A 14,353-nucleotide genomic window follows, 5' to 3' on the forward strand; every position below is an offset into this window, starting at 1 on the left:
CTGTAGCTTCAATATGTTCTCAAATCATATGAAACTAGGCAAGATTGCCTGCTCACTAAAGGAGAGATTTTTTTAAAAAAGTATAGAATGTTCTGGAGATCTTTAAACAGATCAGCAATTTAAAATGGTCTAAGATTTAATTTAGATAAATGTGAAATAATAGACACGAGGAGAAATTAATATTCAGCCAAAGTACAAAATGGGAGAAAGTTTCTTGTGTAAAGCAAGCGATGAATTTTAGGAGTGATGGTGGATAACAGATTGGGCATATTCTTCTAATACAGTGCAGCTGCAGCAAAGACCAGTGCTATCCTGAGATATGTATATCTTCTGTAGGCCATGGGCAAGAGCTAGTAGTGCATACATCATTTTACCAATACTACTTTTGTCCATAGCAGATGTAATTGTCCAAGCTTAGTGCTTCTCAGCACTTAAAGGATTTCTTCCTGCTTTTAGTTTAAATAATCACCCCCTTCCCAACCAACCCCTACGCAAAACATCCAAACTCCAAATTTTCATTGTTGGCAATATGGCTAAGGTAGCTGCATAGAACTTGTCATATCAGATCACACCAGATGCATATACTCCAATAGTCCATGTGAGGTTCTGTACTGTGCTTCTGAGACACACAGTATAGAACGCATAGTCCATGGGGAAGGGGAGTTGAGGTGGCTTTAAGCTACCTTTGCATCCTTCCATTTCTGGGCTGCTCCATGCTCCACCAATGAAATTCAGACATCTCTAGGGGGCTGTTTAAGATATGGCAGCCTCTCCCCAGCTGCTTATGGGTCACATCACTGCCCAGAGTCTCTGCAATGTTATGTGTTTAGGGACCTTCTCCCTCCAGTATGCCCACTACACCAGAGCTTGTCCTTGGAAGACAGCCATAAGGGCAGTCATGCATTGGGGGAATCCTCCCCTACCAGGAATTACAGTTTTTACAACCTTTTACATCAGTCAGAGCCTTTTACCTGGTGTAAAGGTGCTGGAATGGAGGTGAGAGTCCCGCCTTCTGTCTCTGACCGTGACAGTACCACAGAAGAAGATGCAAGAAACCCTATAGTAGATACCTATGGAATGAACAACAATATGTGTGGTTTCTTAATAACAACCTGACAGAGAGAAATTTCTATAAGGAAAAAACTGAATTTTTACCCTCTGCTGCTTGAGTAATCTTTATTGTATTCATAGGAAGTTTTCAGGGCTCTGAGCCTTGCCTAGATGCAATAACAGAATATAATGCAGGTGGTAACTTTAGGCTCTTCCTTCTAATTACAAATATTTGTCACAGGTGAGGGACATTAAAACAAGTTTATTCTTATCCCAGCATTAATTTTTAGAACAAAACATGAACAACAACAGCAGGGGATTATAAAGTAGGAGTGAAAATACTGACGGTTATTTTTCAGACAGAAAAAAAGCCACTTCATTTTTAAAGCAAGAATGGAAGAAGAAATGTGCTCCCATAAGGTTTAGAAACCATCGAACTGTGTGAGGGGTGGGGAGAAAGTGAGTTCATACAAATGAGCTTTTTGTTCCAAGGAGACATCCCTAAAACAGATTTTTTCTTTCTTTCCCTATCTGGAGAGATTATTCTAGCTCTTCCTTTTGGTTATCCCTATCAAACTGCTGGAGTGCTGAAAGAGTCATGGATGGGTTCCTTAAGGAAATGCTGTTGTCTCTCTTCCCCTGTTACTGATCACTACAGAGGTAGGAAGATCGTAGGCCTGATGTCCCTTTCCCCTCTCTGGGTAACAGAGATCCATTTTGGATCTTTCCCTATGTGCTTCCTGGCCCATTCATTTTCTCACTGACTGTGAGACATGTTTGAAGCTGCAGAGCACAGATTTCACTGAGCCAGGATTTGGGCCTATAACCTTTATGTCTATTTGGATCAAACTTCTCTTTTCCCTCATGTTCCTTTTCTCTGTCTCGACACCAAGAGACAGATTCACCTGCAATAAATTTGACTTCTTTAAATTTTATTTTTCAGGCTCTTTTAAATGGAAAGACTTTTCTGTGTGACATGATTACAAAATTATATGTTTCCTCGTGTTTTTTGTTGTTGTCATTATTGGAAACTGTTCTGTGCCTGTAAGCTGCTTAGAGGCACTCTTGTCATGATATTTCAGAGTCAGCTGAGAGTGATGTGAACTAAAGTTACAAAGCCTTAGCTTTTTGGATACTTGGCATCTAGTTTAGGAAAATCCTCACCTTTCTTGGCTCAGTAGTTCTCCACCAGTGTGTTGCTCATGGTACAGGGGTATCATATGCCGGATAAGGACGGTAATGTACTTGTTTATTCAGCCTTGATATGGCCATACTTGAGAATATATAGATTTCAGCATCTCATTATGCTAATGACAGATAAATGAGAGAGAATCCAGAGAAGAGCAACAAACATGATAAAAGGATTAGAAGATCTGACCTTGATGAGAGGTTATGGGAATTTAACATTACAGCTTGAAGAAAAGGAGACTGAGTGGAGGATATGATAAGAGTCTACAAATATTTGAGAGGTAATAAGATAAAGGAAGAAGAGGGATTATCTCCAGTGCTTGAAGCAACATAACAAGGAACAGTGCTTGAAATAGTAAGAATGTAGGTTAAACCAGTTCTGCTTGGCATGTGGATCGAGAAAGACACGAAATCCCTGGGGCAGACCAGAGTTCCTCTTGCTCTGCCTGCTGCCATACAACATAGTTGAAAGTATACAGACTAGAAACACCAGACTACTTCTCCTTTTCTTCAAGCAGCCATGGAAATTGAGAGCCCGAGAGAGAGGAGAAATAGCCCAGCTCAATGGGAGTGGGTCACACTGATGGGGTGTCAGACCAGTCCAGGGAGCATAGGCTCAGAAGAGGAGCTTTGAGCGGTCGGAGAAATGCAAGATTCTGTGTGATAGGGCCCAGTTCCAGAACCACACTTACAACTCTAGGAGACTCCTTAGTTTGGGGTAAAATTCCTGTTCCAGGAAAAGAATTTATTCTCAGAGAGCCAACAGCCAGTAAAGTCCCTTGGAAAAAATGCCCTTAGCCTTTTGGGCTGTTGACTCGGAAAACAAGGGTTACAATGGTAAACAAAATAATACAATTTGGGTCCCTCCCAGTGAGGAAGCAGACCATTATTTCTCTCTAAAGCTGCAGCCACTTTCTGTCCAGTTTTCCCATTTACGTCTGTTCCTAGTAATTGGGTCTAGTTCCCATGCTTTGAACATTTGAGGGAACTACTCTGGGTCATAATGTTACACTCACTGAGGCAGGCATTGCATGCTTCTATAAAGGGTAGTGGAATGTGGGGGAACTGTGACCTTGAGGGCACATTTTTTGGTTCCAAGTGGTCTATCCAACCAACACACCCTGAATCACTTCTGACTGTCCAGTGTAAACAAGCTACTGTGGGTAAAGCAATGCGCAGCTCCTGGAATACTATCTTCCCTCCCTATTTCCTTATACAATTGATGATTCCTAATACATCAGAGCTACAAGATCAGAAGGCAGCTTTTTAGCTCAAGATTTAGATCTCCAACACACAACTCAGCTACAAAGCTCCTTGGGGCAGGGACTATCTTTTAGTTCTGTGTTTGTATCATGCCCAGCACAATGGAGTCCAGCTCCATGATAGGCTCACTGGTGCTACGGTAATACAAATTATAAATAATCATAATAATTAGTGTGCATGTGTCCCAGGGCCCCAGAACTACCAGTCAGTGCTCTCCACCCTATGCGTCATGTAGCATGGGGGGAACAGTGTTAGGAAGCAATGTAGAGAGGGGAACAAAACTCAGTAATGAAGAAAAAAAGAAAGGAAAATTAAAACTTGGGGAGAGAAGATAAGAAGACAGAGGGAAAGAGAAAGGAGGCAGAAAGGAGGAGGGCTGAAGAGAGAGAGGGAATCATCAGAAAGGAGTAGGCAGAGCATTTCTACTGGAGTGTAGTGTGAGGAGGTGGAGTGGGAGAGCCTATTCACCAAACTATTCCTCTGACCAAAGAAATCTTGGGAACCACAGAAACAGGCCTTACCATGCACCCTGAAAATCAACAAACTTGTGCTCTGTTGGATCAAGGAGACAATACAGTTCCAGAGTCACCGGCCCCACACTAACTTTATTATTACCTTTCATAGAGCACTTTTCATCAGTAGATCTCAAAGCACTTTACAAAGGAGGTCACTATCATCCCCATTTGAGAGATGGGAAACTGAGGCAAAGGGAAGTAACTGGCTTGCCCAAGGTCAGCAGGCCAGTAATAGAGCCAGAAATAGAACATAGGTCTCCTGAGCCCCAATCCAGTGCTCTATCTGCTAGATCACACTACCTCTCACAGTGTACAAATCTGGGAATTATCAGCATAAGTGTCCTAGCTGATCTCTATTATTGTGCAATTGCATGACAAAAAAGCTCATCCCCAAAGTACACAGTTGAAGTCTATGATTCCATAGTAATTTCTACGAATTTAATGATATGCAATTTTAATTCAGTTTAATCTGATGGGCTCTGTATTAATTCCAGGTACAGGACTTTATATTCAAGCATTAGGGGAATGCCCTTGCATTTGAAATCTATTCAAATGATTGGTCAGTTTTTTCAATGGTTATTCTCAAAACTTGTTTTTTCTGTGGCTCTTTGGACTTGTTATTCTATTATTACATTTTTATATTTGTCTTGTGTGGCACTGTGATATTTGTGAATGTCATGTTATAAGTCAGTCAATAATAATAGTTTGCAAATCCTTTAAAACATTAAATGAATAAAATTGGCATTACTAGTAGTCAGTATCACTTACTTGTTTTTACTTCTTTTCTTTAGGAATGCTGTCTCTGCAATTTGAGAGGTGGTGCACTCAAGCAAACTACTGACAAGAAGTAAGTGATGGATACACTGAGATCAGTCTCGTTAGTTTTAAACTCTGTTCACATACATATTTACACAAAGAGAACTTCCAGATATAATTACTTGACAGTGTCCCCTTAAGTGGAATAGCTTAACATCCAGGGCCCACTGAAGACACCGAATCGAGCCTTTAGCATTTTGTGAACACACTTACGTGCTTACAAATAAACATTTGTTTTGTTGTTTGAACATTCTTAACTATTCTAAACTCTGCTCTGCTAGTCACTATATAAAGGAAGCAGATGAAAGCTCATTTGTCATTGTTTGCATGGGGAAGCCTTATCACACATTCAAATGTATTTTCTTCTTTAGTACTGGAATTTTGTGATTACAGCAGTTAATATGGCATCTGTGAACTTTTGACAGATATAAGCATGTCATTAACAAATTAATCATTCTGAATCCTTTTAGTGGTTCTGGATCTTGAGGTGATTTGCTTTATTGCTCTTCATTTTATAATGGACTCCCAAAAATGGTACTGTAGCTGACATCATGCGATTAATAAGACTAATATTTATTTTACATGGTGATGATAAAATGAAGCACAGTGCGTCAGATATTCTTGGGAGATGAAATGGAAAAAGTTGTGCTTTAGTATTTGTTCATGTGCAGTTGTAGAAGAACCTACTATTCATTTTGAATCTTTGCTTGGCATAATTCATGCAACATTTCATGAGTTACTCCTGACTTTTTTCATTAAAATCCTCCTATGCCCAAAGAGAATCTAGCAGAGTGATACAAGATCATCTAGCCCAAACTTACTTTATCCTGGCTCAAGTTCTATTCAAACATTTTTATTAATGACTTGGATAATGGAGTGGAGAGTAAGCTTATAAAATTTGCAGATGACACTAAACTGGGAGGGAGGGCTGCAACCACTTTGGAGGATTATAGTTCAAAACAACCTTGACAAATAGGAGAATTGGTCTGATATCAACAAGATGAAATTCAGTGAAGACAAAGTGAAAAGTATTACTTTTAGAGAGGAAAAATCAAATGCACAACTACTAAATGGGGAATAACTGGCATCGGGGTTCTCACAACAAATTTTTTGGTGGCCTCAGAGTGCGGCCACCAACTCTTGGTGGTGAACACTCTGACAATTTTCCCTAAAATACTTAACGGTACTTAACAAATAAAGGAAAAACAAATAAATATGCACATACACATGTCCAAATAATTGTAATTTTTTTATGTAGGGTTTTTGCAGGCTCAATAATAAAAATAATGTACAGTTGTTTCTATTCTTTTCTGGACCTAAACAGAATAGAAACAAAATCAGTACTTGGTCCTGCTATTGAAGGCAGGGGGCTGGACTCGATGAGGTTTCAAGGTCCCTTCCAGTTCTATGAGATATGTATATCTCCATATTTTAAAAGAAGGCTGAGGGGGCACCTGATAAGTCTTCAGAGATGTTAAGGTCTGTTGCAGAGAGGCTGGTGATCAATTGTTCTACATGTCCACTGAAGGCAGGACAAGAAGTAATGAGCTTAGTCTGCAGCAAAGGAAATTTAGGGTCGATATTAGGAAAAACTTTCTAACTCTAAGGCGTAGTTAAGTTCCGGAATAGGCTTCCAAAGGAGGTTGTGGAATCCCCATCTTTGGAGGTTTTCAAGAACAGGTTAGACAAACCCCTGTCGGGGTGTTCTAGGTTTTCTTGATCCTGCCTCAGTGCAGGGGGCTGGACTAGATAACTTCTCAAGGTCCCTTCAAGCTCTACATTTCTGAGTCTTTTTCTATAATTTTAGATCTGTTTGAAACGGAATTTTCATTTATCACTTGCTTTTCTTATTAAGGTGTTGACAGGTGTAAACAGATTAACAAATAAACTAACAAAAACAGCAAAAAGGTGTCACATAAATAGAATGCAATATTGTCTTTGTCTCAGGCACAGGGGAAGAAAGACAAGGTACAAGGGATGTGATTTAATTAGGCTACAACTTTAACAACGAAATTCATCTGGGAAATATATATTGCAATAACTCATACATTGCAGGTCATGATTCCTTCTTTAATCATTTTCACCTGATGGGGAGCAGAAAGTGAGCCTCCCATCCCTGCCCAGCTGGTTCCTAGCTCATTGCAGGGACCCACTCCACTACCTTCACCTCATATCAGGGTTAAGGGATTGGGGAAAGCGGGTTGTCTCTTTGTTGTACCAGACATAGGGAGCCCCAGCTCCAGTCCCCAGCCAACCTGCTAAATTGTGACAACATGAGCTGTGCCTCCTGATCTACTCCACCAGGTCCATGAGCTGAAGTGTGGAAAATTTAAAAAAAAAAATCCTACCCCTGCTTATCTGTCAGTGAGAGAAAAATTCTTTCTCAGTCCCCCAAAAAAGCAACTAACTGAAGTCCAGAACAGACCAAAAAACCCCAATCCTATGCTAATCTCCTGGGAGGGAAGGCTCAAGCTAGAAGGACAGAGCTTATAAACCCTCCTCCAGCCACTCAGAGGCCAGTGGCTTACCTGAGTCCCACCAGCCTGCCCACTAGCTCAGGTGATGCTTTCCTCCCCTCTTGGCTAGCCCATTCCAAACCCTCGTGGAAGGGGAGACCCTAAATAGACCCATTAACCCAGTGGTTCCCAAACTCATTCCACCACTTGTTCAGGGAAAGCCCCTGGCAGGCCAGGCCGGTTTGTTTACCTGCCACGTCCACAGGTTCAGCCAATTGCAGCTCCCAGTGCCTGCGGTTCGCTGCTCCAGGCCAGTGGGGGTTGTGGGAGGCGGCGGCCAGTATGTCCCTCAGCCCGCACTACTTCCTGCAGCTCCCATTGGCCCAGAGAGGCAAACCGCAGCCACTGGGAGCTGCTATTGGCCGAACCTGCGGATGCAGCAGGTAAACAAACCGGCCTGGCCCACCAGGGGTTTCCCTGCACAAGTGGTGGAACAAGCCTGGGAACCACTGCACAAACCATTTTTCCCTGCCAGTCCAGAAAAAGCCTCCATGACTTTGGGACTGCAGGAGTTACATTTGATGTCTGATGCTGAGAATTCATACACAGCAGGTTTGAAAACACCAGGATATCTCTTTTGTGCACAGTTTCTTAAAAGTATTTTAAAAATTCATGTGTCGCTGCTTTTAATTTTTGGAGGAAACTGCCACCATGCATGCTGTAAAAACGGTAATCATGCCCATAATCGGAAACTTTGCATTCTATATCACTGTTGGTCCATTAAAAATTGTGAAATAATAGCTCTCTACAGCAGGCCTCAACTTCTGTCTCCTTGTCCATATAATAAATTACATTGCTATGGACCTTTGACCACCTCACCTCCACTCTGTCCATAGATTCATCTTCTCCTGGACATGATCTACCATTCCAAACCTATAAGCAGCTTCAAAACAACCTGCTCCTGCTACTCTGGCAGTGTGTGTATTTTTTCTGCTTCATATAGAATCTACCCCACACCCATATATACTGATTTGAGATGCAGGTTGGGCACTATACAGTTGTGATAGACTGAAGGACTAATGAACCAGGAATACTAGGGGAGTGAGAGCTTTACCTCATCGGCGAGCTGTGAATCCCTTTGTGCAGTGGAACACCACACTTGTTTTGAGCCCCTGGTAGATTACGAGAGGTTAGACCATAAAGCTCTGACATGATGATTTATAGAAGAGTTACTTTATTTATAACTTTTCTCTCTCCCCAAGGCTTTATAGTTAGCTACCTGATATTAAGGCACTCTGGCTTTACAGGCAGGTGGTTATGAAAAAAAGTTTTAATAAAAAATATTAAAACTCAAACAATATTTCTGTAAACTGTGGCATGACCATCTGTTATCCAGGAGGGTGTGAGGTTGTCTAAAGTCTTTATTGGGCCTCATTTGGGACGGCCTGCATAAATTTATCATCTCTACATCACTTGGAGTACTGCTCTCATTTCATACTCATGCCAGTCGCACTTTCATACCACACAACACTTTTATCTATTTTATATTTATACTGCACTTTTCTGGATATTTTTCTTAAATCTGAATGACTAAAATAGCATTATTATGGTGCAGGAGGGAGGAATGGTTCCCCGTTTGGTCTCTTCCCCCTAAGTCCCTGCTGGCCCCAGACCCTGCCCTTGCGGACCGTTTCAGGTCTTTGTTTCCTGCATACTTCAGGGAGATCTGCAAGAATTGGAGCAGAGTAAGTGCATGGAACTGGAAGGGACAGTGGAGTAGGAGGGCACTGGGGTCAGTGAAGAAGGAGAGAATCATAGAAATGTAGGGCTGGAAGGGACTTCAAGTGGTCCTACCTGTGCTGAGGCAGGATTATTCCTGGACCATCACTGACAGGTGTTTGTCTAATCTCCAGTTATGGGGCTTCCACAACTTCCCTTGGCAACCCATTCCAGTGCTTAACAATCCTTATAGTTAGGGAAATTATCTTAATATTTACCCTAAATTTCCCTTGCTTCAAACTAACCTGATTACTACTTGGTGGACATGGAGAATAATTGATCACTGTCCTCTTTAGAACAATCGTTTACATATTTATCATATTGTGATGGGTTAGATCACAAAACCCCCCCTGGGAGCTGCCAACTGATTTGCCAAGACTACCTCTGCTCCTGTTTTTCTTGCTAGCTCAGGACTCCAGCACCCTGTCTTGCTGAGCCAGACACTCCCATCGGCTCCAACAAAGACCCAGGGTCTGAATTACTTGCCCCAAAGCTGCAGGTTTACCTGAAAGCAGCTCACAGAAGTGCACTTGTCTTTGGCGCTCAGATGCCCAACCCTCAATGGGGGTCTAAACCCAAATAAATCCTTTTTACCCTGTATAAAGCTTATGCAGGATAAACTCATAAATTGTTCGTCCTCTGTAACACTGATAGAGATGCACAGTTGTTTGCTCCCCCAGGTATTAATACATACTCTGAGTTAATAAGTAAAAAGTGCTTTTATTAAATACAGAAAGTAGGATTTAAGTGGTTCCAAGTAGTAGCAGACAGAACAAAGTAAGTTACCAAGCAAAATAAAATAAAATGTACAAATCTATGTCTAAACAAACAATACAGATAAGATCCTCACCAGTTCCAGAATGCTCCCTTTTACAGACTAATCTCCTTTTCGCCTGGGTCCAGCAATCACTCATGCCCCTTCTTCCAAGTATCCTGGGGGGTGGAGAGGCTCCCTCTTTAGCCAGCTGAAGACAAAATGTCAGAATCTTCCAGGGGTTTAAATAGACTTTCTCTTCTGGATAGACACCCCTCCCTCCCTCTGTGTAGAATCCAGTCACAAAATGGAGATTCAGAATCACACGGGCAAGTCACACACCCATGCATGACTCAGGACTTGCAGGTAGCAGCCATTACCCACATGCTACTTTGAACATCCTCAGGTAGACTTCTTATGTGAATTGGAGTCTTCCAAGCTCTTCGTCTGCTGAGTGCTTCCTGATTGAGCACTTAACTTGCACATTCTTTTCCCAAAAAGTGACCAGTGTTCTAACTGAGGCTGCTTAGAAATCAAGCAAGTATACAGCCAATGTTCATAATTTTGAACGCACAAATGGTACCTGCAAACAACTAGGATAAACATAACCAGTAGATCATAACCTTTACATAGATGTGTTACATGGCATATGTAGCAAAAACCTATTCCAGTTATATCATACATACATTTATAGGCACCCCCCCCATAAAGCCTTATGGAGTACACTGTCACATATATGCCCCCTCAGTTTTCTAATTTCTAGACTATATAACGATGAATAGTGAGGGGCAGCGGATTGGAGGACGATGTAGAAGAGCAGACATTAGACTCGAGGAGTGGAGGTATTCTCCCTCCTTCAAATTGTGGAAGGTTCATTACTTTCTTCCCTCCTGCTCTAACTGCAAACCTTAGGGGAAGTCACCAAGGACTTCACCAAACCCAGTGAACCTAATTTGACTCTTTGAATACGCCGAAGTAGATTTGTTAGTCAACTGTGAATTTCCAGACAGACTCATGTTTAAATTTAACACAGTTTCCTGGGTGTTTTTTTGTGCTAGTTATGATGTTCTTACCTGGTTTTTACCAGTTAGTTACTAACATATAATCTCAATCTTAGTGTCATCATCACAAAGGTTTGGGAGTTTTTTGTTTGGCTGTCTATTTATATTTTGAACCACTACTTGGAGAATCAGGCAGTAACTCATATTGGCAGCTATTCTGTTCAGATGCAGCATACTCTTGTCCCACTCAGCTGACTTCCTGCAGTTGCAGTGAGGTGTGTTTTGGTGAGTCCTTAGTCCTGAGGAGCCATGATCCCAGATGTTGCTTTCTCCAGTCACAAGGGTCCAACTCACAGATGAGGGCAAGGACATCCCCAAGAGCATTCCATCCCGCTATTTGTGCAATTGGGTCAAATTCTGAGAGGGTGATAATGCTGCGGTTTCATTCTGTTCTAATTCTGTGTCTGTTTGCCTGGCAACACAGAATCCTGACAGTGACAGGGTACTGTGCTTTGGTAGCTGAGTGTGAGTGTCAATATGGGGGTTGACTAAAAATACCCACTTGCATCTAATTAGGGTTAATCCAAAGTGCTGTAGTTTAAACTGTAAATTGTACAAATGACATATTGTGTAGGCTATACGTACAAACGTTGCTGGCACCACTACAAAAGCTTTGTACTCTGTAAAACAAGTGAAAATACTTGAAAGGCCATTTACAATAGATTTCTGTTAACATAAGGATTTTTCTCTAATGTTGAAACAGTATCTTTCTGGCAAATAGTTTCAAAACTAGATTGCTACATCTTATTAAAAAATGTCGTGACTAGTTTGCCTCATACATGTAAGTGGTATTGGAGTGGCAGAAAAGGCATATGGTATATTGTATTGCCATCACTTTTCCAGCATAATCCACTTATTTTGTTGTGCTGATCTTTCTATCTGAAATAAACCAATTTTTTAGGTATCTGTCTAATGCTACTTAAAATTAAATCTTAAAGATAAACACTGTCAATCAACCTTGCATTTTGACCTTTTTGTGTTGTTGCAGCTCATAAAATAAAGCAAAGAAATGTAATAGGGAAGGACTAGATGGTTAGTTGATTTTGTTTGAGGGGAGCACTTTTTAATGATCACATTTCTGTACAATTTTTTGGTGTTATTGACTCGCCACTTTTCACAGGTGGGCACATGTGATGTGCGCAATCGCAATTCCAGAAGTCAGATTTGGTAATGTCACAGAGAGGACGCCAGTAGACACTAGGAGAATACCTCTGCAGAGATTAAAATTGGTGAGTAGTAAGGCTCCAACCTGCTGGTGTTTTGAAATATATACAAAATCTCATCTCTGGTTAGGTACATTCACATACATTTCAGGGGGAAATTTAAATAAACAAAATGTCACTTAAAAGAGAGAATTTGCTAAGGATTGTCATATTGTTTTTCATGTATAATGATAATTTAGGTATTTTAATTCTTCAGCCTAGTTCTGGATTACAACCTTAGGTAAGGGGCCTTTGCATAGCGATAAGGAAGGAGAAACAATGAGCGTTTTCAATCACTCTCCTAATGCTCCTGTGACTGCTCATTGAGGATACTGCTGAAACTAATAAACCAGAATATCTCAGAAGTCTTATTTGTGTTGTATATTCATGAGGGTCCCCTTCCCCCCCCCGGGAGCCATTTATGAAGTTAAATTGATGAGACATAGTGGTCTCATGGTATTTTTACCATCCAAGAATTGAGGAATGTGCACAGACCAGATTGCACATTATATTGGACTAATAAATGACTCCCTGAGGCCTCGAAAAAGCAAGTGAGAAATATAAACACAAAAGCTCAAACTACAAATGCTCAAATCCATCCATAGCCCTAGATAATCCTTCCATCCAGGAGAAAGTCCCATGCACTAATGAGAAACCTACAAAAGCGTTTGTTAAATCCAAAGAGAATTTTCCCTGTTGGATTAGACCTAAATTACTTAATTTATCAGACTATGCTTCAGTGTGACACAGACTTCCTCTGACAAAAGGAAAGTGATCTCCTGCCCCGTGTAAAAGAAAAGAAAAGTTTGGGAAACAACCCCATCTGTTCTCTTTATCCACACCAAATGTGATGGAAAAAATGCTTATTGATATACTTAACCTTGAACTACCCTTTCCTTGCTGTAACATTGTGAACTATTAATTGTTAACTTTAATTCATTGTACTTTATATTTTGTAACTATTTTTAATTTTGAACTGCAGCTTAACCATTCTTAAAATGGAGGCATGTCTGACAATTGGTCTTTGTTCACTGAGATTTCTCAAGTCTTTGTGGGCTTTATAGACTAACTGTAATGCATATTGAACATTTTCCTACACCATTTTGGCTCCATTATACAATCTGTTACAGAGAAACTCTGGCTTGAACACTCTTTATCTAATGTATGAAATATTCCCAAATGCTGTTTCAGCCTGTCCTTCTAGTATATTTTTTGGAAAATCAGAAAGATGGTCAATGCCCCGTTGTCCTCCCCTCCCAATTTTCCTGCATCTGAAGTCAGACTTACTTATTTCAGTACATGGCAATGTAACCCTGTTGTATATGGGCTCTCACTGTGTGAGAGAAGGCTGTCAAAATCTCATTTTTAACCTACAGTGACTGTTCAATTTGCTTGTCGGCCTCAAATTCTCATTAATTTGAATATATGAACACAGGAATCACTGGATCTGAACATAATGCTCTCATACTTTTGAGGAACCTAAACAGTCACAGATATGATGACAATAACTTGGTTGGTGATTCTTAATTGAGGGTTTGTTTTCTTGAGACTCTGGAAATGATTCCCGGTAATTTACCATGCACTGGTAAATAACCCCTATATATGAAGTTCCCTCCTCTGATGAGCTGCCTGTGGCTTAAACCACAGAATAGGTCCAGTTCTGTTCAAAATCTTCATCAATGATTTAGATTATGGCATAGAGAGTATACCTATAAAGTTTGTGGACGAGACCAAGCTGGGAGGGGTTGCAAGTGCTTAGAATGATAGGATTAAAATTCAAAATGAGCTGGACGAACTGGAGACATTGTCCGGAGTAAATAGGATTAAATTAAGTAAGGACAAATGCAAATTACTCCACTTAGGAAGGAACAATCAGTTGCACACATACAAAATGAGATATGACTGTCTAGGATGAAGTACTGTAGAAAAGGGGTCATAGTGGACCACATGCTAAATATGAGTCAACAGTGTTAACACTGTTGCAAAAAAAACAAAAACAAAAATCATTCTGGGATGTATTAGCAGGAGTGTTGTAAGCAAGACACAAGTAATTATTCTGCTCTACTCTGCAGTGATTAGGCCTCATCTGGAGTATTGTGTCCAGTTCTGAGCACCACATTTCAGGAAAGATGTGAACAAATTGGAGAAACTCCAGGGAAGAGCAGCAAAAATGATTAAAGGTCTAGAAAACATGACATATGAGGGATGATTGAAAAAATTGGGTTTGTTTAGTCTGGAAAAGAGAAGACTGAGAGGGGACATGATGACC

General features: G+C 40.7%; 1 protein-coding gene across 4 annotated transcripts in view; it reads left to right on the forward strand.

The window, feature by feature from the left end:
• The window catches only part of KDM4C (lysine demethylase 4C), a 441,772-nt gene that overhangs the window by 321,640 nt on the left and 105,779 nt on the right, over positions 1–14,353 (forward strand). For all 4 annotated transcript variants that reach the window (XM_030567955.1, XM_030567954.1, XM_030567956.1 and 1 more), the window contains exons 16-17: positions 4,808–4,863; positions 12,003–12,111. In XM_030567955.1, the coding sequence (XP_030423815.1) occupies positions 4,808–4,863; positions 12,003–12,111 (165 nt within the window). The remainder of the gene's footprint in view (positions 1–4,807; positions 4,864–12,002; positions 12,112–14,353) is intronic.

The sequence above is a fragment of the Gopherus evgoodei genome, chromosome 6 (genome assembly GCF_007399415.2).
Source record: "Gopherus evgoodei ecotype Sinaloan lineage chromosome 6, rGopEvg1_v1.p, whole genome shotgun sequence".
NCBI classification, from domain to species: Eukaryota; Metazoa; Chordata; order Testudines; family Testudinidae; genus Gopherus; species Gopherus evgoodei.